At 43.4% G+C, this 25665-nt stretch overlaps 1 protein-coding gene across 1 annotated transcript in view; it reads right to left on the bottom strand.

Moving 5' to 3' along the window:
- LOC128705522 (cytochrome P450 4C1-like) overlaps positions 1 to 25665 on the bottom strand; it is a gene marked incomplete at its 5' end in the record, with an annotated part of 195074 nt that overhangs the window by 68005 nt on the left and 101404 nt on the right. Inside the window, 1 exon segment of the mRNA XM_070096505.1 lies at positions 4134 to 4313. Coding sequence (XP_069952606.1) covers positions 4134 to 4313 — 180 coding nt within the window.

Raw genomic sequence — 25665 nt, 5'->3', positions numbered from 1 at the left:
CTTGTGAGGAACTGTGTCAAAGGCCTTCTTGCAGTCCAAGAAGATGCAATCAACCCACCCCTCTCTCTCGTGTCTTACTTCTGTTATTTTATCATAAAACTCCAGAAGGTTTGTGACACAGGTTTTGCCTTCCATGAATCCGTGCTGGTTGGCATTTATACTCTTGTTCCGTTCCAGGTGCTCCACCACTCTCCTCCTGATAATCTTCTCCATAATTTTGCATACTATACATGTCAATGACACAGGTCTATAGTTTAGTGCCTCTTTTCTGTCTCCTTTTTTAAAAATGGGAACTACATTTGCCATCTTCCATACCTCAGGTAGTTGCCCAGTTTCCAGGGACGTGTTGAAGATTGTGGTAAGTGGCATGCACAACATATCTGCTCCCTCTCTAAGGACCCACGGGGAGATGTTGTCCGGTCCCATTGCCTTTGAGGTATCGATGTCCCTTAGCAGTTTCTTCACTTCCTCCTCATATGTATGTATGTCGTCCAACACTTGTTGGTGTATTCCTTGCTGGTGTCCCCATCTGGTCTGTCCCCCCAGAGTCCTTCCTGTCTCTATTGTAAATACTTCCTTAAATCTCGTGTTGAGCTCCTCACATACCTCTTGATCGTTTCTTGTGAGTTCTCCACCTTCTTTCCTCAGCCTTATCACCTGGTCCTTGACTGTTGTCTTCCTCCTAATGTGGCTATACAGCAGTTTCGGGTCAGATTTGACTTTCGATGCTATGTCGTTTTCATACTGTCGCTGGGCCTCCCTCCTTATCTGTGCATACTCGTTTCTGGCTCTTCTACTAATCTCCTTGTTTTCCTGGGTCCTATGCCTCCTGTACCTTTTCCATTCCCTGTTGCACTTAGTTTTTGCCTCCCTACACCTTAGGGTAAACCAAGGACTCGTTTTGGTCTTCCTATTATTTTTGTTTCCCTTGGGAACAAAACTTTCCTCTGCCTCCTTGCACTTTGTTGCCACATATTCCATCATCTCGTTTACTGATTTTCCTACCATTTCTCTGTCCCACTGAACCTCCTGCAGGAAGTTTCTCATACCTGTGTAGTCCCCCCTTTTATAGTTTGGCCTGTCCCCATCAGTTCCTGTTACCTTCTCCACTTGTAACTCTACTATATAATCAAAACTCAGAACCACGTGATCGCTAGCTCCAAGGGGCCTCTCGTAAGTGATGTCCTCAATGTCTGAACTGCTCAGGGTGAACACAAGATCCAGTCTTGCTGGCTCATCCTCCCCTCTCTCTCTGGTTGTGTCCCTGACATGTTGATGCATGAGGTTTTCAAGTACCACATCCATCATCTTGGCTCTCCATGTTTCGGGACCCCCATGTGGCTCCAGGTTTTCCCAGTCGATCTCCCTGTGGTTGAAATCGCCCATTACCAGTAACTTTGCTCTGCTCGAGTGAGCTCTTCTTGCCACCTCAGCCAGTGTGTCCACCATCACCCTGGTGTTTTCTTCGTACTCCTCTCTTGGCCTCCTGCAGTTCTGTGGTGGGTTATACATCACTCCAATGACTACTTTATGTTCTCCAGACTGAATTGTACCTACAATGTAGTCTCTTTCTCCAATCATGTCCATGCCTTCCATTTCCTCAAATCCCCATCGGTGTTTTATGAGCAGTGCAACCCCTCCTTCCCCTCTACTCCTTCTATCTTTCCTCAGGATCTGATATCCTGTTGGGAAGATTGTGTCTGTTATTGTCTCAGCGAGTTTTGTTTCTGTGACTGCTATGATGTCTGGGGATTTTTCACTGATTCTTTCGTTCCACTCCTCATGTTTATTCGTTATTCCATCCGCATTTGTGTACCAAACTTTCAGTTTCTTTTCTATCATTGTGGTCATGCAAGAATATTGGGGTTGGGGGAGCGAGAGCCTTGGTGGGGGCCTGTATGGGGCTGTGGTGTAGGTGGGGTTTGTGATGATGGGGGTGGGGTCAGAATGCCCATAAGGGACAGCTGTTGGGGTGAGGTTTGTGATATGGGGGTTGGTGGCAGAGGGAACAGTGAGTGGGTTGTAGTATAGGTTGCTCAGTTGCGTTGGGAATGTCGCAGTTGGAGTCTTTTGGTGGGAGATTCTGTGGGGTGTGTTTGCCCTTCCTCCTGTGTCTGGGTCTTGCTCATTTTCGTCATTGCCTCTCGTTCCTCCTTGCGTCTCTGTACTCTCTCTTTCAGCGTAGTCCTTTCTTCTTGTGTTCTGTCGCGGTCGAGGTATACTCTCTGGTACCCCTCTTTGTCCCTCAGTCTTGCTTTCTCTTGCAGAATCCTGGTTCGAACTGATTCTTCCTTGAAAGTTACTCTGACAGGCTATATCCTTCCACTCGCAAACAACCCAATTCTCTGAAAGTTTGTCACCTGGGTCATATCGCCCTCACCTATTGTTTTCATGATGCCTTCAATCATTTTTTTCTCCTCCTGTTTTATTTCTTCAAAGTTGTCCCCCTTGGCTTCTTGGAGCCCGTACACAAAAACTGACCTCGCCCTTTCCTCCTCCCACTGAGTCTCCATCTGCTTCCTCTGAGGCATTTTATTTCCTTCCATTGACATGTTCTTGCCTTCAGTCCCTGTCATATCTGAAACTTCTATTCTCAGTGAACTGTCTTTCCTGACCAGCTGTCCCTTGCTACTGCAGTTGGCTGTTAGAATCTCTGCATATAGCATATCTTCATTGTCTTCGAACCTGTCATTTGATCTTAGTGTGCTCCTCGTCTTTTCCCTGGCCCCATGTAGGTCTGATAGGGCCTTCGTGTATGGCATGTCTCCGTTGTTGCTTACCGTCCCCTTGTCTGCGCCTGACATTGAATTTCCTGATGTCACATCTGAATTGTCATTTGTCTCTCTAATCTATTTCAGGCTTTGCAGTTTCTCTTCTAAGCACTGTATCCTAGCTTCTGCTGCTAAGACCTGTACTTCCCACTTCCTGCACTCTTCAGCTATCCGCTCCTCCATTTTCTTACCAAGCTCTACTATCTTCCTTCCCCACTCTTCCTCCCTTTTTCGGAGCTCTAACTCCCAGTCTTTCCTCCCTGGTTCGTCTACCAGATCTTTGGTTTTCCGTCCTCTAGGGCCACCCATTTTTTTTTTTTTTTTTTTTTACCACAGACAGAAGGCTAGAGGAGGGAGAGGGTGCGAGGGGGAGAGAGAAAGGGTAGAAAGAGGGAGAGAGGAGAGAGAAAGGGTAGAAAGAGGGAGAGAGAGGAGAGAGTATGGGGGTGAGGGATAAGACCAAGGGGGAGAGAGAGAAATGTGACGGGGGAGAGAAAGGGTAGAGAGAGGGAGAAAGAGAGGGAGAGGGAGAGGGAGAGGGAGAGAGAGAGAGAGAGAGAGGGAGAAAGGAGGGCGAGGGAAAAGGCTATGAGAGAGAGAAATGGAGAGATGGAGAGAGAAGCCTATAGAGAGAGAGGAGGGTGAGAGATAGGGTTATGGGAGTGAGAGAGAGAGAGAGAGAGAGAGAGAGAGAGAGAGAGAGAAAGAGAGAGAGAGAGAGAGAGAAAGAAAGAGTAGGGGGAAGGGGAGGGAAAAAGGCTATGAGAGAAAGAAACGCGAGGGAGGGAAAGATAGGAGGGAGGAGGGAGTGAAGGCAAGAGCGGGGGAGGGGAAAGGTCTGTGGGGGAGGGAAAGGTGTGTGGGGGGGGTGAGGGGACGCGGTCAAATTCCAAGGATCAGCTGTGTGTACTCACCTAGTTGTGGTTTCAGGGGTCAAGACTCTGTGTCTGTGTGTGTGTATTTAAGATATGTAATGATTTTTATCCTATTTATTTATATGTATGTATATATATATATATCTTGGTTAATAACAAAATAACAGAACTGCAACTAATGTTGCATTAATTGAACTTGTGTCGTTCTACCTAACATATTGTCGGTAATTCTACAACTTTAATACATAATTAAAAAGCAGAATACTAGTAATACTGATCTATAAACAGTTGAGTTTGGAGTGCACTATGCAACGTTAAATTACCAACCCCCAGCAAGTGACTGACAACCTTGAACTTAATTAGTTTAATGTTAAGAGGTGAATCAACTGAAAGTAGATTAGCCCATATGCCTCGGTCTACCTTGAGTTCGAACTCATGGCCCTTTGGTTTGGAAAAGAAGTTCAATGCTTTGAGCCATAGACCTTACCAATGCAGTTCCTGGGTCCAGCACTGAAAGGGACATAGGAGTATGGATGACGCTTGTTGATGTTCTCAGGCAGGAAGCGGTCAGGGTCAAACACCTCTGGATCAGGGAACTGTGTTGGGTCACGATGAATTTTGTATATGACCAGTTCTACTGTTGTGCCGGACGGAACACGATAGTTTTCTGCAGGAATAATAAAAATAATAATAATAATAATAATAATAATAATAATAATAATAATAATAACATTTCTGCTTATCCCCATGGGGAAGTGGAGCAGAGTTCTTCCACCGTGAGCTATGCGTGTTGTAGGAGGTGACCAGGTGCCTGGAACAATGGACTAGTGACCCCTTCTCCTGAATAAACTGCTAAAAACAAGGAAAACAAGATCTTCATAAAACTGGGATGTTTGAATGTGCGTGGATGAAGTGCATATTGATATGAATGAAATGATTGCTAATCTTATGAATCGAAAAAAGTTGGATGTCCTAGCACTAAGCAAAACAAAGCTGAAAGGGGTAGGGGAGTTTTAGTGGGGAGAAATAAATGGGATTATGTCAGGAGTATCTGAGAGAGTTAGAGCTAAGGAAGGGGTTGCAATAATGTAGAAGAATCAGTTATGGAGAGAGAAGAGGGAATATATGTTGAATAAATTCAATATGTGGATAAAAATAAGGGTCGGAAATGAAAAGTGGGTCATAATAAGTGTGCATGCACCTGGAGAAGAGAGAATTGTAGAGATGTTCTTGCCAAACATCTTTCCTGCCATTTAGGGATCATCAATCCCGCTCATCTTAAGTATTCAGGAGACCTCAACTGTATCAGAAACCTCTCCATCCGTAACAAGAACCTAAGTAGTTTGGACGTGACTTCTCTCTTCACTAAAGTACCTACGACGTAAAGTCAATCAGAACCATAATCTTCCTCTACCTCCCAAAGATTTTGACTTGATTGAATTCTGAGTTAATTTCAATTGCTTTTCTTTCAATAACAGGCTCCACAAACAATCCAATGGTATGGGAATGGGGTCCCTTATCATCGCCCTCTTAGCCGACTTGTATATGGAGCACCTGGAAGCTGAACACTTCACCAACATCATCCCCACCAGCGTCACTTGGTTACGTTAAGTGGACGACGTCCTCGTAATAACTTCCAAACGTTTTGATGTACGGAATCTTCATGCAAGGCTGAACGCAGTTGAACCGGCGATCCAGTTTGCTCTAGAAGAAGAGTCCAATGACAAGCTACCTTTTCTAGACGTCCTCATTCACAAAGTTGATAATCTAAGATTTGAAGTTTACCGTAAACCTACCAACAAAACTGATCTCACCAACTTCTATTCCAGTCAAGATACTAGGACCAAAAAGGCATCATCATCGGAGTTTTCCTAAGAGCATAATACCGAATTTGTAGTCATGAGTTTCTTGACTAGGAATGTACATACATTCACCAAACCTTCAAAGATTTACATTTTCCTTCCTTTTTCATCAAAGACTGCAAGAAAAGAGCTCTTCAGGTCATTAATTCTCCACGCACCAACACCACTCCTAACAAAGATATAATTCTTCCCAACAAACAGGTTGCACTGAACATTTCTAATGTACTAGCACAAGCTAACACTAGGGTCACCATTGCATCCAGCACTTCAATAAAGGATCTAACCAGGACAAAATGGAAACACTATTAACCAGTCAATGCAGGAATTTACACTATACCTTGTGGAGGCTGTGACAGGATCTATATAGGTGAAGCAGCTAGGAACCTCAAAATACGCCTCAATGAACACAATAACGCATGTAGGAATGATAACTTGAACAACGCCTGCGTACAACACCGGAATCCACCAATCACCTCATGAAATTCAACAACGCCCGACTAGTGATCAGAGAGCCTAATTTCTGCAGACGTAAATGCCCTGAATCATTAATCGCTGTTTCTAACACAATCAAGCAAAATAAAGGCAGTTTCATCATCTCTGGAGTATTAGCAAAAAATCCTCTTCAAAACAGTAAACCCTGCCATCACAAAACAGAGGAGGAACACTGAAACAGACCTTCTCATATCAATCACCAACAGAAATATTTGTCTAGCCTATTTTTATGCTACCCAAGTAACATAAAAAGGTTATTTTATTCCTACATAACATAAAAAGGTTATTTTATTACTACTACCTCTACAACTTATAGTACCACCAATACCACCAGTCCGATGACATTCTTTTTTGCAAATATACAGGGCCTAAAACCAGCAACGAACAACAAAATACCTTTCATCCGTGGACTGCTTGCAGAGGCAAATGCAATGTTCGCGGCATTCACAGAGACCCACATGAAGGATCGCTTAGACAACGAAATATGGATCCCAGATGCGACAGAGTGAACAGGCAAAAGGAGGTGGGGGGGGTTAGCCTGTATATCACAGTCACTTGTTTGCACAGAACTGCTTAATGCCTCAAATGATGTAGTGGAAGTTTTAGCAGCAAAGATCGAGAACCAAAACCTAGTCATTGTGGTAGTCTACAAGCCTCCGGATGCAACGTTTCAGTAATTCCAGGAATAGCTGTTAAAAAATGACCACTGTCTGGAAAATCTGCCAGCTCTTGCCCCCAACATCTTGCTCCTGGGGGATTTCAACTTAAGGCACCTAAAATGGAGGAATATAGCAAATAATGTTGTTGCAGTGATAACTCCAGGAGGCAGCTCTTACGAGAATTCACACACACACGAGCTTTTAAATCTCTGCACAAAATTCAACTTAAACCAGCAAATAATAGAGCCTACTAGACTGGAGAATACACTAGACTTCATCTTCACTAACAATGATGATCTGATAAGAAATGTCACCATATCAAAAACAATATACTCAGATCACAACATAATCGAGGTTCAGACATGTATGCGCGGAGCTCCAGATCCACATAATGAGATTAGTCATGAGGGAGCCTTCACCAAATTCATCTTCAATAATAAGAACATAAAGTGGGACCAAATAAACCAAGTCCTAACCGATATAAGCTGGGAAGATAGACTAAGCAACACAGACCCCAACTTATGCCTAGAACAGATTAACTCGGTGGCACTCGATGTATGCTCAAGGCTTATTCCTTTAAGAAAAAGGAGGAGTAGATGTAAAATAGAAAGAGACAGGCACTCCCTTTACAGGCGGCGAAAAAGAATAACAGAGCGGCTAAAAGAGGCCAATATATCTGAAATGCGTAGGAAGTCACTGGTCAGAGAAATAGCAAACATCGAACTTAAGCTAAAGGAATCTTATAGGAGTCAGGAATCGCGGGAAGAACTAAAAGCCATAAATGAAATCGAAAGAAACCCAAAGTACTTCTTCCCCTATGCCAAATCAAAGTAGAGAACAACGTCCAGTATTGGGCCCCTACTTAAAGAAGATGGGTCCTACACAGATGACAGCAAGGAAATGAGTGAGCTACTCAAGTCCCAATATGACTCAGTTTTTAGCGAGCCGCTAACCAGACTGAGAGTCGAAGATCAAAATTAATTTTTATGAGAGAGCCACAGAATTTGGTTAACACAAGCCTATCCGATGTTATCCTGACGCCAAATGACTTCGAACAGGCGATAAATGACATGCCCATGCACTCTGCCCCAGGGCCAGACTCATGGAACTCCGTGTTCATCAAGAACTGCAAGAAGCCCCTATCACGAGCTTTTACCATCCTATGGAGAGGGAGCAAGGACACGGGGGGGTCGTCCCACAGCTACTAAAAACAACAGACATAGCCCCACTCCACAAAGGGGGCAGTAAAGCAATAGCAAAGAACTACAGACCGATAACACTAACATCCCATATCAAAATCTTTGAAAGGGTCCTAAGAAGCAAGATTGCCACCCATCTAGAAACCCATCAATTACACAACCCAGGGCAACATGGGTTTAGAGCAGGTAGCTCCTGTCTGTCTCAACTATTGGATCACTACGACAAGGTCCTAGATGCACTAGAAGACAAAAAGAATGCAGATGTAATATATACAGACTTTGCAAAAGCCTTCGACAAGTGTGACCATGGCGTAATAGCGCACAAAATGCGTGCTAAAGGAATAACAGGAAAAGTTGGTAGATGGATCTATAATTTCCTCACAAACAGAACACAAAGAGTAGTAGTCAACAGAGTAAAGTCCGAGGCGGCTACGGTGAAAAGCTCTGTTCCACAAGGCACAGTACTCGCTCCCATCTTGTTTCTCATCCTCATAACTGACATATACAAGGATGTCAACCACAGCACCGTGTCTTCCTTTGCAGATGACACCCGAATCTGCATTACAGTGTCTTCCACTGCAGACACTGCAACGCTCCAGGCGGACATCAACCAAATCTTTCAATGGGCTGTAGAAAACAATATGAAGTTCAACGATGAAAAATTTCAATTACTCTGATATGGTAGACACGAGGAAATCAAAACTTCGTCAGAGTACAAAACAAATTCCGGCCACAAAATAGAGCGAAAAACAAACATCAAAGACCTGGGAGTGATCATGTCGGAGGATCTCACCTTCAAGGACCATAACAATATATCAATTGCAGCTGCTAGAAAAATGACAGGATGGATAATGAGAACCTTCAAAACTAGGGATTCAAAGCCCATGATGACACTCTTCAGGTCACTTGTTCTATCTAGGCTGGAATATTGCTGCACACTAACAGCACCTTTAAAGGCAGGCGAAATTGCTGTCCTAGAAAATGTACAGAGAACCTTCACAGCGCACATAACAGAGATAAAACACCTCAATTACTGGGAGCACTAAAAGTTCCTGAACCTGCATTCCCTGGAACGCAGGAGGGAGAGATACATGATTATATACACCTGGAAAATCCTAGAGGGACTAGTATCGAACTTGCACACGAAAATCACTCACAACGAAAGCAAAAGACTTGGCAGATGATGCAACATCTCCCAATGAAAAGCAGGGGTGTCACTAGCACATTAAGAGACCATATAATAAGTGTCAGGGGCCCGAGACTGTTCAAGTGCCTCCCAGCATACATAAGGGGGATTACCAATAGACTTCTGGCAGTCTTCAAGCTGACACTGGACAAGCACCTGAAGCCGGTACCTGACCAGCCGAGCTGTGGCTCGTACGTTGGATTGCGTGCAGCCAGCAGTAACAGCCTGGTTGATCAGGCTCTGATCCACCAGGAGGCCTGGTCACAGACCGGGTCGCGGGGGCGTTGACCCCGGAACTCTCTCCAGGTAAACTCCAGATAAACTAGTATTACACTTACTCTGAGTCTATATATATCTTATCTGTATCCATGTATTGTTTGTACCGGCTTGATAAAGCTCCTGGAGAGCGAAACTTTGCCGTAATAAAATAACGTAAGTTACATTTGTGTCTCTTTACTTAACATGTTTATTATCGGTAATTCTACCAATATTAACACGTAGTTTTAGTTGAATAAGGTTGATTTAGTATAAAAATTATATTTAAAAATCTTGTTATAATGTAATTAATTTCATAACTGGAATGGGCTCAAGAGAGAACGAGCATTATTTTGGAATAATCTGCTGAGTATACCAGGTTGGGTATGCCTAGAGAGGGTTTCGGGGATCAACAACCCCGCGGCTCGGTCTGAGATGAAAGTTCGTAGTGGATCAGGGTCTGATCAACCAGGCTGTTACTGCTGGCTGCACGCAAACTGACGTAAGAACCACAGCCAGGCTTGTAAGGTACTGACATTAGGTGCCTGTCCAGCGTCTTTTTGAAGACAGCCAGGGTTTTTTGGTAATCCCTCTTATGTATGCAGGGAAGCATTTGAAGAGTCTTGGGCCCCTGACACTTATTGTGATGTCTCTTAGTGTACACATGGCACCCCTACTTTTCATTGGGGTGATATTGCATCTCCAGCCGAGTCTTTTTGCTTTTGTAGGGAGTGATTTTCGTGTGAAAGTTTGGTACTATATCCCTCTTCGATTTTCCAAGTGTATATTATCATGTATCTTTCTCGCCTGCTTTCCAGAGAATACTAGTCAAGGGACTTCAACCGTTTCCAGTAATTTAGGTGCTTTATCGTACTTATGTGTGGCGTGAAAGTTCTCTGTACACTCTCCATGTCAGCAATTTCGCCTGTCATGAAGGGAGCAGTTAGTGTACAGTAGTATTCCAGCCTAGAGAGAACAAGCAATTTCAAGAGAACCATCATGGGCTTGGCGTCCCTAGTTTTAAAGGTTCTCATTACACTGGTCAAGAATCAAAATGCTTCCAAGACCAAAGCAGTAATTTCCATCTAATTTAATGTCACTGATACTGAATATCATGGTTAAAATTATTTGTTAGCTCTAATTTTCAATATACACCTATGAGTCACAACTAGTTCCAAGAGGCTTGTGGCTGTGTGTTTCTTACCACACTCAGTCTCACTGACCTTCAGTATTGTTCCAGCAGTCATAGAAGATGGCTGTGCTGTGCAAGTTTATATTTTAAGGTGAAAGGTAGGTGATTTTCTTAGCCAAACAGGGCAGATACACCAACTACTTCTGCTTTCTATGTGAATGGGACAGCCGTGCAAGAGGTTCCCACTACATCAGGAGAGACTGGCCACCTCGTCAATTCTCAGTAGTACCAGTTACCAGTAGCCAGTTACCAGTAGATGACTCACTACCAACAGTCTGTGTGAATTACTGACTGTTATTCATGTTGCTGCTGACCATAGCATGTTTTTGAATGCCGTTCACCTGCTAGGCACTGGTGGGTCAGTCTGAGATAGGGAGCAGAGAGAGGCAGGTCGGCTGATGGTGTTTCCCATACGTTCCGTTATAATTATACGTACTAACCAGCCTACGTGAGTATTTTTACCCCATCCACGCTATCGAACCCACATGACAAGTTGGCGACAGCGGTGTGGGCGTGGATTTACGGGTATTTCAGACGTTAGAAGATTGTTTGTGGGGTGCCGGCAGGTCAGAGGTGAACCTGCCACCTCCAGCTAGCCGCTTACCCTCACTCACCTCCACCCTGTGTCACTCCAGCCTGCAAGCCTGTTGCAGCCTCTTTTCAAGCTTCCTGGCTTAGTTCGTGTGCTAATTGCTTCAATCTCCGAGGGGTTGCCCCGGATTTTGCAATTAAGCCAGTCAGTAAGCCAGACTGTGGAAGTGAGCGCTAGTCAGCCTGCTTCAGCCTATCATCCAGCCTGTCTCCTGTCATCCTGTCATGCTGTGTGCATCGTTACACGTCTTCCAGTCAGCCATTCTCTTGGGTTAAGCCAGTCAGCCAACCCAGCTTCCCAACCCTAGCTGAGAGAGAGAAGTAAACCACGCAAGTTCTCTGAAATATTGTCTCATGTATCGCTTGTGCTTGGATGCTGCTAAGAGTGGTCTTCACCATCCCTGTGTCATATTGTGGCTTAGTTAATTAAGCCACCTTCGTGAGTCGTGAGACTGTGCGCCAGTGAGCGCCACCCACCCGCCACCCACTCTTCACTCATCTACCTGTGGCTTTTTCCACCCTTGTACCGGGTCCTAGTACTGTTTTGGCTCACATAATTGGTCAAGAGATTGTAGCTGGCACCAACAATAAATCCAGTTATGTGAGTTCACCTAGAAAGTGCATTTCTTCACGACAACAGTGTGAGTGTAGGAGGAATCACCACCCGCCTATCTTCCCCTCATCACTAATCACTCCGTCGACCACTCCAGACTTCAGTGATAATTTTCTGTTTAGAGACATTTTCCTTGCATTTAAAGACATTTGCGTGTGTGAGACATTTACAGTGAATTTCTTGTGTACTCCAAGTCTTGTGTACTCTAAGCCTTGTGTACTCTAAGCCTTGTGTACTCTAAGCCTTGTGTGCTCTAAATCTTGTGTACTCTAAGCCTTGTGTGCTCTAAGTCTTGTGTACTCTAAGTCTTGTGTACTCTAAGTCTTGTGTACTCTAAGTCTTGTGTACTCTAAGCCTTGTGTACTCTAAGCCTTGTGTACTCTAAGCCTTGTGTACTCTAAGCCTTGTGTACTCTAAGCCTTGTGTACTCTAAGCCTTGTGCACTCTAAGTCTTGTGCACTCTAAGCCTTGTGTACTCTAAGCCTTGTGTGCTCTAAGTCTTGTGTACTCTAAGCCTTGTGCACTCTAAGCCTTGTGAACTCTAAGCCTTGTGTACTCTAAGCCTTGTGTGCTCTAAGTCTTGTGTGCTCTAAGTCTTGTGTACTCTAAGTCTTGTGTACTCTAAGTCTTGTGTACTCTAAGTCTTGTGTACTCTAAGCCTTGTGTGCTCTAAGTCTTGTGTACTCTAAGCCTTGTGTACTCTAAGCCTTGTGTACTCTAAGCCTTGTGTACTCTAAGCCTTGTGTACTCTAAGCCTTGTGTACTCTAAGCCTTGTGTACTCTAAGCCTTGTGTGCTCTAAGTCTTGTGTACTCTAAGTCTTGTGTACTCTAAGTCTTGTGTACTCTAAGTCTTGTGTACTCTAAGCCTTGTGTGCTCTAAGTCTTGTGTACTCTAAGCCTTGTGTACTCTAAGCCTTGTGTACTCTAAGCCTTGTGTACTCTAAGCCTTGTGCACTCTAAGTATTGTGTGCTCTAAGTATTGTGTACTCTAAGTCTTGTGTATTCTAAGCCTTGTGTACTCTAAGCCTTGTGCACTCTAAGTCTTGTGTACTCTAAGCCTTGTGTGCTCTAAGCCTTGTGTGCTCTAAGTCTTGTGCACTCTAAGTCTTGTGTACTCTAAGCCTTGTGTGCTCTAAGTCTTGTGTACTCTAAGTCTTGTGTACTCTAAGTCTTGTGTACTCTAAGCCTTGTGTACTCTAAGTATTGTGTACTCTAAGCCTTGTGTGCTCTAAGTCTTGTGTACTCTTAGTCCTGTGTTTTCAGTGTAGACTCAGTGTTTCTTTGCCTCATTATTTTTACATTATTTTTTCAGTGTTATCGTTCATCTTTCGTGTTTCACTTTTATATTATTTTATCTGTGTTTTTTTATGCTACTCTCTGTCTGTAGTAAGTATTATTGTGTAGTGTATCAGCCATTCACTGCATGTGAAGTAATTCATTATTTTTATTATCTTGTGTTCTTTCAGCATTGTATTCTCCAGTATTTGTCGTATACTAAATTATCCATTTATTTCTATGTGTATCTTTTTATCGTACACCAGCAGTGTCTTATTCCCTGATCTTTTCGCAGACTGTGTACCATTATTTTTGCCAGCAATTTTTGTCATATCAGTCACAGCAAGATTTTGTTGTAAGAATATACTAAAAAAAAATGAATAAGTGAATATGTTGTGTGTGCCCCACCACTTGTAAGTGTTGTGTGCCCCGCCACTTGTAAGTGTTGTGTGCCGCGCCACTTGTAAGTGTTGTGTGCCCCGCCACTTGTAAGTGTTGTGTGCCCCGCCACTTGTAAGTGTTGTGTGCCCCGCCACTTGTAAGTGTTGTGTGCCCCACCACTTGTAAGTGTTGTGTGCCCCGCCACTTGTAAGTGTTGTGTGCCCCGCCAGTTGTAAGTGTTGTGTGCCCCACCACTTGTAAGTGTTGTGTGCCCCGCCACTTGTAAGTGTTGTGTGCCGCGCCACTTGTAAGTGTTGTGTGCCCCGCCACTTGTAAGTGTTGTGTGCCCCGCCACTTGTAAGTGTTGTGTGCCCCGCCACTTGTAAGTGTTGTGTGCCCCACCACTTGTAAGTGTTGTGTGCCCCGCCACTTGTAAGTGTTGTGTGCCCCGCCACTTGTAAGTGTTGTGTGCCCCGCCACTTGTAAGTGTTGTGTGCCCCACCACTTGTAAGTGTTGTGTGCCCCGCCACTTGTAAGTGTTGTGTGCCCCACCACTTGTAAGTGTTGTGTGCCCCGCCACTTGTAAGTGTTGTGTGCCCCACCACTTGTAAGTGTTGTGTGCCCCACCACTTGTAAGTGTTGTGTGCCCCACCACTTGTAAGTGTTGTGTGCCCCGCCACTTGTAAGTGTTGTGTGCCCCGCCACTTGTAAGTGTTGTGTGCCCCGCCACTTGTAAGTGTTGTGTGCCCCGCCACTTGTAAGTGTTGTGTGCCCCACCACTTGTAAGTGTTGTGTGCCCAGCACTTGTAAGTGTTGTGTGCCCCACCACTTGTAAGTGTTGTGTGCCCCGCCACTTGTAAGTGTTGTGTGCCCCTCCACTTGTAAGTGTTGTGTGCCCCGCCACTTGTAAGTGTTGTGAGCCCCGCCACTTGTAAGTGTTGTGTGCCCCGCCACTTGTAAGTGTTGTGTGCCCCGCCACTTGTAAGTGTTGTGTGCCCCGCCACTTGTAAGTGTTGTGTGCCCCGCCACTTGTAAGTGTTGTGTGCCCCGCCACTTGTAAGTGTTGTGTGCCCCGCCACTTGTAAGTGTTGTGTGCCCCGCCACTTGTGTTGTGTGCCCCGCCACTTGTAAGTGTTGTGTGCCCCGCCACTTGTAAGTGTTGTGTGCCCCACCACTTGTAAGTGTTGTGTACCCTGCCACTTGTAATTGTTGTGTGCCCCGCCACTTGTAAGTGTTGTGTGCACCTCCACTTGTAAGTGTTGTGTGCCCCTCCACTTGTAAGTGTTGTGAGCCCCGCCACTTGTAAGTGTTGTGTGCCCCGCCACTTGTAAGTGTTGTGTGCCCCGCCACTTGTAAGTTTTGTGTGCCCCGCCACTTGTAAGTGTTGTGTGCCCCGCCACTTGTAAGTGTTGTGTGCCCCGCCACTTGTAAGTGTTGTGTGCCCCGCCACTTGTAAGTGTTGTGTGCCCCGCCACTTGTAAGTGTTGTGTGCCCCGCCACTTGTAAGTGTTGTGTGCCCCGCCACTTGTAAGTATTGTGTGCCCCGCCACTTGTAAGTGTCGTGTGCCCCGCCACTTGTAAGTGTTGTGTGCCCCGCCATTTGTAAGTGTTGTGTGCCCCGCCACTTGTAAGTGTTGTGTGCCCCGCCACTTGTAAGTGTTGTGTGCCCCTCCACTTGTAAGTGTTGTGAGCCCCGCCACTTGTAAGTGTTGTGTGCCCCGCCACTTGTAAGTGTTGTGTGCCCCGCCACTTGTAAGTGTTGTGTGCCCCGCCACTTGTAAGTGTTGTGTGCCCCGCCACTTGTAAGTGTTGTGTGCCCCACCACTTGTAAGTGTTGTGTGCCCCTCCACTTGTAAGTGTTGTGTGCCCCGCCACTTGTAAGTGTTGTGTGCCCCACCACTTGTAAGTGTTACACTTCCAGTTTTGTTTCTTGTTTTACTTTTATTCATTTTTTCTTATTTCTTTGAGCAAATTCACTCTTAGTGTAATTTCAATTTCTTTTTAACGTAAAGTGTTTTCTTTACTCTGAGTAAATTGTTTTGTCTAATTTACAATTAAGAGTTAAAGTGTTCAATCAGTTTTTCTTCATATTTTTATTTTTATTATTTAACCTACATTTTTCCAGTGTAACTTTATTGCTGCAGTGATTATTTCTGCGCTTTATTTTGTTGCACTTGTTCTGCAGTGAATTATTTTGTTGCACTTGTTCTGCAGTGAATTATTTTGTTGCACTTGTTCTGCAGTGAATTATTTTGTTGCACTTGTTCTGCAGTGAATTATTTTGTTGCACTTGTTCTGCAGTGAATTATTTTGTTGCACTTGTTCTGCAGTGAATTATTTTGTTGCACTTGTTCTGCAGTGAATTATTTTGTTGCACTTGTTCTGCAGTGAATTATTTTGTTGCACTTGTTCTGCAGTGAATTATTTTGTTGCACTTGTTCTGCAGTGAATTATTTTGTTGCACTTGTTCTGCAGTGAATTATTTTGTTGCACTTGTTCTGCAGTGAATTATTTTGTTGCACTTGTTCTGCAGTGAATTATTTTGTTGCACTTGTTCTGCAGTGAATTATTTTGTTTTACTGATATTTTTATACATAATTATTTTCAGTTCATTATTGTTTAAGAGTCTTGTTTTTCATTTTATTATTTTTCCTCATGTTGTCTTTGCATTATATTTTAATTTTGTTTATGCATTCTTAGAAAATATTTAAATTTCCCAGTTATCCCTATTTGCATACAATTTAATGATTTTATTTTATACTTTTTATATTGATTTACAGTTTTATTAGTTAATTTCTTTATTAGCAAGAGTTCAGACAGCTCATTTTGCATTTAATTCAGCCTCCAGTAAATTTCAATGTGTTTCTTTATCTTGTCCAGCAGTCCTTTATATTGAGTTGTCCTTCCTCTTGCAGTGTATCTTAGACATTTTTTATTACTTCTGCAGAATTAGTTGCATCTCTTTTATTTCAATTTTAGCATTTTGTATCATTTTTATTGTTCATTATTTTTGCCTTATTTGTTCTTGTGAAACTTCTTTGCCATTATGTCTCACATACCGTCAAGTGATACTTTAGTGAATGTCGACACTCAGACCTCTCAGGCTACTGCTGCTGCTGTCATCAGTCCTCATAGTTCCTTACCGACTGACAGACCGACCCAGACACTGAGACACTATAGTTTTACTCGTGATTCCCTTGATGCGTTACCTTTATTCAATGGTCATGTACATAGTCTTGAAGCATGGTTTACTGCCATTGGTTCTCGTGTTAATGCTCTAGTTGACGGTCCTCCTTCAGAGGTAAGTCTTATCAGACTTACGAAAGAAGCTCTTCATCGGTCCCCTGCTGCCGTTCACGTTGTTGATCTCCTTGAAATGCGAGACTTCAGGAATCTTACTAAGTGATCACAATATGAGGAACTGATTCGTTCTTTCCTTGTACCAGTAAAAACAGCTGATCCATATGTCGTTCTTCGGGAACTCATGAATGCTACACCCATAACTAATGAATCATTGAGTGCATTTGCTGTTAGGTTAGATAAACTTTCATCACCATTTATCAATGCTGTCCAGTCCTCAGCTTTTGTCCCTGACGAGGATAAACCACCAACAGCATCGTTTGCTAAAATAGCAGCTTTTGAAGCAATCAAAGAACTAATGCCGCCTGCTTCCGTGTGTGCTTATGTGACGATGGAACCACTTACAGCCTTAAATCATGTACGTTCCTTGTGCCCCCAGGGTACTTTCCCATGTATCAAAAGTAATTTCACACCTATGCCTCAGTCTGCACCACCTCTTGTTTGTGCCACAACGACAAATCGTGGTCGTCAACCATCGTAACGATCACCAAGGACCAGTGTACATAGTCATTATAAACCTCGTAGTATTCATAGTACATTCAGTAACCATAGTCAGCGGACTTGTTACAACTGTGGTTTCCGTGGTCATATCACAATTAACTATCCTGATAGTCACCCTAAGAGGCGTCGTACTGATGAGGAGTACCAGTCAGATCTTCCCTACTGCACTTATCATAGAATACATGGACATGACACATCTGAGTGCAATGCTCTCTACTACCTTCAGTACTCTAGATCTTTCCGTGGCCGTTCCAACCACAGAACCAGGAGAGGAAACAGACGTCGTGGTTCTCAGATTAACCAGAACCAGGCTCATTCTTCCAATTCGGGGGAATTCGAGCGCCCCAGTCAAACCGTCCCATGGTGACAGTAGGTGATAATGAGTACACCATCCCCGTTCACAATTCCTTTGAAGCCTTAAGCAGTCTCGAGAATGACAATCCTGCTGATGATGTTGCTTCACACGTCTCTGACATAGATGATTTTGGGGATGAAGTGGAACAAATATTTTCTGATGAAAATCCACCTTTTTGTTTGAACATAACTTCCAATGCAACCATAGGCCCTATAGTGCAAGCATCTGTTCACAATGCTCCCGTTCATTTGTTCATGGACTCTGGTGCGCAAGTCAATATTATCAGGTCTAGTTTGTTTAGGAATGAGCAGTTACGACATGTCCTTCTCGTAGAACCGACTCATGTGTCCTCCCTTAGTGGAGTAGCTGGTTCTCACCTGCTTGTCCGAGGTCGGACTTCTCTCACCTTTTCTATCCAAGGTAGAGACTTTACTGCTTCCTTCCTTGTTGTCGACCAGATTACTTTCCCTGGCGATCTTCTACTGGGATTTGCTTCCATGCGAGACTTACGCATTGTGCTTGACCCTTACCGGTGGCATGCCCAAATTGATGACTTGATCATACCATTTTGGGGATACCAGCTTGGATCCGAGATCTGCCATACTGCCGCAGAGTACGACGTTCGGATTAAGTACTTACAGGCCAGTGCATTTTCCAGTAGCGTACCCAAGCAGTCAGGCACTGGTGATCCTGTCACTCCTGTCTGTGTTCTTGCAACTTCAGGAACTTCAGGCTTGCAAGATAGTGTCCAGTTACCTCAAGTGTCCGAGGACGCTCTGACTACCTTGAGTACTGAGCCTATCCCTGCAATGTCTGCTAGTTCAATTAGTAGTTTCTCCACAGGGGATGCCTTGTCGGAAAACCATTACTTGCAACTAGTAATGCCATCTCTTGTTGATGTCACATTCCATCTACAGAAAGACGTTTCTGTCACGGCTAGTGCCCTCACTAGAGTGTCTGTTGTTGTTCCTAGTGTTCCAGATGGTGATAACGTCCTAGTGGACAGTGATTCTTGCAAAGTAAAAGGTCTATTTGTTGAACCATCCTTACATGTTGTAAGAGATAGTAAGATCCATTTCTTCCTAGCTAACACTTCTGGTCACAGTGTTCATCTCAAAGCAAATACCAATCTTGTTGACCTTGTTCACTATCCTTACCCTGTTCAGGTAGAGGATGAGTTGTCACCTGACCAGTGGGTCGGTGCTATTTCTACCAGGGAGACCTCATCCACTTCACTGGATCAATCTATTCCACCAGTTGAGGAGAAAGACATAGCTCCCACTGACTTCCCAGACGAAGTCAAGCTTTTGTTGACTCTGTTGAACAAACGTCGTAAAGCCATTGCCTTACCAGGTGAGAAGATGGGTATAACGAACTTATTGTCACATCGTATTCCACTTGAACCTGGTACTAGACCTATCTGTATACCTGTGTACAGAATGCCTCATTCACAAGTTGCTGTCACAGAAGAATTGATCAATCAAATGCTTGATGATGGAGTTTTTGCACCTAGCAATTCACCTTGGAATGCGCCCTTGATGCTAGTGCCTAAGAAGGATGGTACTTGGCGCCCAGTGATTGACTTTAGGAAGTTAAACGCGAAAACTATTCCAGATCACTTCCCACTTCCTGTACTGGGTGATCTTTTACATAACATCGGAGATAACAAAGTCTTTTCAACCCTGGACTAGTTACAAGGATTTTGGCAAGTCCCTCTTCACGAGGACAGCCAAGAGCTAACTGCATTCTCCACTCCTACAGGTCATTATCACTTCCTCCGTATGGTCTTTGGATTACGATCCTCCCCTATCATGTTCTCAAGGCTCATGACTAATATCTTTAGAGGTCTCATAGGTAATGCACTTATGGTGTACTTAGATGACATAATCGTCATGTCTGAAGACGTGGATACACACTTGAAAAGACTTGATGCAGTATGGATCGTTCAGTAAAACAAGCCAGATTGAAATACTTTTGGCCTCGTATGACAACTGATATTTCTGAGTATGTTAAGAAATGTAGTGTTTGCATGCAACATAAAGGTAATGCTAATGGTCCTAATCCAATCCAAGTGCATCCAACTACTAGCGAACCGTGGGAAAGAGTTGCACTAGATTTGTTAACTAATTTCCAATGTTCCCTCTAGGGTAACAAACATCTGTGTGTTATGGTAGACCATTTCACCATATATTGTGAGTTAGTTCCTATTGCAGATAAGACTGCTGAGACAGTGGCTAAAGCGTTTAAAGAACGCATTATCTGCAGGCATACCAGCCCTAAGTCCCTAGTAACAGATAATGGTGGTGAATTCTGTAATGAGATTCTTGAAAATTTGTGTACCTTGTATAAGATCTCTAAATCCACCATTGTTCCTCATCATCCTGCCAGCAATGGGTTAGTGGAACTAACCAATAAGAAAGTACTTGATGTCTTGAGAGCCACTATCAATCCCAACAGTGAAACTTGGGATGAAGTTATACCTGATGTGCAGTGTGCTATAAATTCTGCTTACAATGTTTCTATAGGTGACACTCCACATTATGCATTGTACGGTGAAGGTAATCATTGCCTTGTGAGTTGTTATATTCTAACCTGAAACCAAATTAAAACCCTGATGATTTCATAGCAACTCGTACCAGCTTAGCTCAAAGCGTCTTTAAAAGAATCCCTGAAACACTTCATAAATCAACAGCAGAATTTACAAGAGTCGCTAACACTCAAGCAAAGCCGTCCAAAATCAAAGTAGGTTCGAGAGTTATGCTGACTAACTTTAACAAAACATCTGCAATGCCTAAGCTTTATCAAAAGTTTGTTGGTCTTTATCGAGTAGTTGAACATATCACTGGCAATAAGTATAAGGTTAGAGAAATTAGTACTGGTCAGTATAAAGAATAGCATTTAGATCATATGAAGTTAGTATGTGATGATAATGATGTTCCAACCAAGACTAATGTGACAGACTCTGACAATTCTCCTGATCCTGTACTCTCCATCTCTGATACTCAGTCAGACGATCTACTTGAATGTCGTTATTCCCTATGTACACGACAGGTATTGAGAAATCCTAAAGTATCATTTGTAACTACCAATTCAGATTTGCCTCAAATACGGCATGAGTTATCCAGTGCAGCAGAGTTTGATCCTCCCAGAGATGACACCCATTCTCCATATGTCAATCTCACCCTAGCAGAGTTGGGGTTAAATGTTAATAACCTGTATAGATGAATAATTACAGTATCAACTTTTCAGTATTCAAGAATTTTTTTTTTTTTTGTTCACGTTCTCTCCGATTTCTGAGATTTAACAGTCTAGATTTGAGTTCACCGAATCTGCCTTTCTGTTAAACACTTCTTTCTTTGTATATATTTCTTCCTCAGAATCCATAGATCACATGAATACAGATCGATCAATCAAATTTTTTTTTAATCACTTCTATTGTGTAATGCCAATGTTGAGTTGCATTACAGTTTCATTACAGTTTCAATTACGTAAGCTTCCGTTACAATATTCTACTTATGTATGTTATAATGTTCAATTGTTGTGTACTTTGACATTGTATAGAATCAGCCCAAGCCATCTTTAGTTTGTATTAGCTGTATGTCGGGATGACATACGTTAGCGTCGCCTAGCTCTCAGTAGTACCAGTTACCAGTAGATGACTCACTACCAACAGTCTGTGTGAATCACTGACTGTTATTCATGTTGCTGCTGACCATAGCATGTTTTTGAACCCCGTTCACCTGCTAGGCACTGGTGGGTCAGTCTGAGATAGGGAGCAGAGAGAGGCAGGTCGGCTGATGGTGTTTCCCATACTTTCTGTTATAATTATACGTACTAACCAGCCTACATGAATATTTTTACCCCATCCATGCTATCAAACCCACATGACACAATCGCTGGAGCCTGAGATGAAAAATGTTCAACTTTCACCTCTCATTGAACCAAACAAAATTTTGCTGTCACCACTGCATACAAAATTGGGGCTCATAAAAATCTTTGTAAAACCTACGGACAAATCCGGTCAGGGATTCAAGTATTTAACATCAAAACTCCCCTCACTGAGCGAAGCTAAGAAAAGAGAGGGAGTCTTTAATGGTCCAGAAATTGGAGAGCCTTATAAAAATGGTTACTTTGAATCAGACTTTCGTGGGGAGAAGAAAGCTGCTTGAGAAACAGAAGGGAAGGCAACTATGAAGAATTGGTGGAAAACCTCATCAAGGTTTACAATAACATGGGATGTAACATGTTACTTAAAATCCACTTTTTGGACTCATATTTAGACTTTTTTCCAGCGAACTATAGGGCTGTTAGTAACGAACATGGTGAAAGATTTCACCAAGAAATTTCAACCATGGAAAAATGGTACCAGGGCAAATGGGGCACAAGAATGCTTGCAGACTATTGCTGGACATTGGCAAGAGATGATTCTTAAGCGTCAAGCAAGAAGACAGAGAGTAGGTACAGATTAAAGTTTAAAACATATTGACACATATTGTACTTTATAATAAAATAATCAAATATTACATGTCTTGTATCTTTAAAGTTATAGCCAATATTTCGATTCAGGACATGAAAATACATACGAATTAACTAGTCTCATTTAAGATGCATGAAACTTTTCAAAAACTGTTGACCAGCAAATTATCCATCTATAATTTTTCTATCAGAAAAGTAGATACATTGTTATGGTCTTTGATGGTGAAAACCTCTGACATTATCACTCCCATCTCCTTCACATTAGTTTTTCGCTCTATTGTGTTGTTAGAATTTGTTGTATACTCTGATAGTCTTAATTTCCTCAAGATTTCCATATCTGAGTAGTTGAAATTTCTCTTCATTGAACTTCATATTGTTTTTAGTAGTCCATTTAAAGATTTGGTTGATGTCCGCTTGGAGAGCCTTGTGGTGTCTTCGATGGAGGACACTGCCATGGCAATTTGGGCATCATCCACAAAGGAACATACGGCTTACATCTCTGTCTATGTCAGATATGAAGATGAGGAATAGGATGGGAACGAGTACTGTGCCTTGTGGAACAGAGCTTTTCACCGTAGCTGCCTCAGCCTTTACTCTGTTTACTATGACTCTGTGTTCCATTTGTTAGGAAGTTTTAGATCCATCTACCAACTTTTCCTGTTATTCCTATATCACGCATTTTGTGCACTATTACACAGTGATTGCACTTGTCCAAGGCTTTTACAAAGTCTGTGCATACTACATCTGCAATTTGTTTATCCTCTATAGCATCCAGGACCTTGTCAGGCAGGAACGGCCTGCTCTAAACCCTTGTGTAGATGATGGGTATCTAGGTGGTTGGCGATCTTGCTTCTTAGAACCCTCTAAAAGATTTTTATGATATGGGGTGTTAGTGCAATCGGTCTGTAGTTCTTTGCAATTTCTTTACAGAGATGTGATAAATATAATGCTTAGAAGGACAGAGAGAACTACAGAAGAACAATGGATGTGTGGATGTATGGGGTGTATGGATCAAGTGTAAATACTGAATCACATGACTGAACAATCCTCTATCCTGTCCTTTCCCAACCCCTTCCCTCTCCTTCCTTTCCTGCTTTTGGCTTTTAGGGTCTTCCACTCTGAAACAGTAGCTCAAAGGTTGGGGAAAGGGTCCTTGTCTGTGGTTTTGTTTGCCATAGAATCTGGATCATCTGCGGATGCTCTGTTTCCCCTCTGGAGTTCTGAGGGTGCCTCAGGGTGTCCTGTGGGTGATGGGTGTATCTCTCGAGTCTGCCTGTCGATTCTGAGAGGTGGTGGCCGAGAGTGGTATACCTTGTGGCAGATTTCTGACCATCCTCTCATGTGTGTGCTGAGGTGCCTCGGCCGATGTGAGGTTACTATGGACCCTCTTAGGCAAGGAGGAGGGGATATACAATCCCTTTCATTCCTCTTGGGAGCTATCCCTCCATATTCGCTCCCCCACTCTTTTTTTTTAATAAATTACAAAGGGGAAACTTATCATGGAGATCCATAACAATGCCTTACCTCCTCCAGGGTTCTTTTCAGCACCCCCTACATAACCTGACACTCCTTCGGACCATTCTGCAAACGTGTCCTTTCCAAACCTAGTATCTCCTCTGGTAATGATTCATTTCCCTTTAGATTACCCTTATGATCCAGACCCTTTAAACACTTCTGACCTCCTTGCAGCTTTGAATGTGATACCGACTTCTCCACATCAATTTTCGGATCGTACACACAACTCAGGACAGCCCACCTCTATGTAACCTTCCGTCCAAACGACCTCGACCTGTTACTGATGACCCTGCCTTAGATTCCTCTCATGCTTCTAAGAAATGTCCAACTACTCAATTCCTTCCCTTATACTCCACGTTTCAAAGTCCTTCTTGGGCAAAATTCTTTACACTTCAGCCAACTTTCCCTGATAACTATCTGACCACAGCATCAGCATGGCACTCCTTCGCCATGTTGGGCAGAACATCTCTTTCCAGGTTCTTAAGAGTGGCACAAGCATTGTCACAGTTCAAAATGCAGAATAGACACACAATCTTTTGCTTTTTGATGTTGTTGACAACACACCAGTTATGATTCGCAAGCACATCTCCCTAAATTATTGCTGTGAATCTATTGTACTTCCACATACAATTGTACAACGTGAATTTCTCACGTGTAACAATGACATTCTGGAGCAACTCGAACTCCAGAATCTCCCGATCATTAAAGATGACACATGCATAGTCCCTGCTTGTGGGTGGAAGTGTTATCATTGCAATATAACAAGGTTAAGTTTGACAGCCATGAACTGACACCATCTGTTTAAGTAGCAGGCAACACCTACAAGTGCAGAAGGTGGTCCCTATGTGTAACAATTTCGACTTCGGTCACCAGGTGAAATATTACAGGTCAGAGGCAGAATGCCGTCTGTGGTGCTGCTGACTATAGAAGTCCATCCTGCAGCCACCCTCTCTCTTGCCTTAACCCTTTCAGGGTCCGTCCTGTAGATCTACGGCTTTACGATCAGGCTCTAAACCATAGATTTACGCCAAAATTCTAGCAGCATCAAATTTAGCGTGAAAACGCTGGTAGGCCTACATGTGAGAGAATGAGTCTGCGTGGTGTGTGTGTGTGCTGTAAACAAAAATTCTAAGCACCTGCATAGCATTGTTGGAACGTCGGCTCAGTTACCTTTGTTCACCATGCCTCGTCACAAGGCAGCTCTCACTTCAAGGAAAATTGGGACTCTCCTATTCCTATCTGATAGTTCTGACTCTGATGGAAGTGGAAATGAAGACGAATTCTTTGGCTTTGATCAGTTAGTGACCGAAAGGAATGACCAGGATATCGATAATAGTGCAGAAAACCCTGACGATCCTCAACCTTCTACCTCTCGTGTGGGCACTCCTCAGTCACGGTCAGTTGTACCTCATCGCAAGAGAAAACTATTATTTTCTCGTGGCCAGGCCTCTCACTTCAGTAATGATGATGATAGTGACGTGGATTGTGATTTTATTGCCCTTGACGATCATTCGAGTAGTGATAGTGAGGAAACATATTCACCACTGAAGCGTCGGTATATACGCCGCCGCATGCGCTCGGGCAGTGTTCCCTATGCAGTGCCTAGGGGACAGAGTACATCCCGGAGTACATCCTGGAGTACATCCCGTGGCCCTACACCAGGAATAGACAGTGAAAGTGAGGATGATGTGGCTACACTTGGCATGGATAGAACACAGGCATCAGTAGATGGTGGTAGTGGTGATGGTAGTGCCACGGCCATGCGTGACTCACCAGCTCAGGTTGGGACCCACGTTGCTGACTCCTCAGTTCAAGGACAAAGCAGAGCGTCAGCCACCAGCCCACCATAATCACAACTACCAGCACAACCAGCCTATGATGTCCAGTATCCACCAGCAAACCGTATCTGAGATTGGCAGCAAAATCCCAATTTTGTTCCCAAGCTCCACCACTTTGATGACTCTCAAAGTGGAATTCTACCTACTTGTTCCCTTGGAACCACTGCCAATGAACTGGATTTTTTTAAATTATTCTTTGACCAGCCCTTGATGGAAACTATTGTCAGGGAAAGTAACAAGTATTTTGAGTACAACATGACAAATACGA

Source organism: Cherax quadricarinatus, chromosome 53 (assembly GCF_038502225.1).
Source record: "Cherax quadricarinatus isolate ZL_2023a chromosome 53, ASM3850222v1, whole genome shotgun sequence".
Lineage (NCBI taxonomy): Eukaryota > Metazoa > Arthropoda > Malacostraca > Decapoda > Parastacidae > Cherax > Cherax quadricarinatus.
Note: the sequence above shows the minus strand (reverse complement) of the source record. Positions and strands in the feature narration are given on the sequence as shown.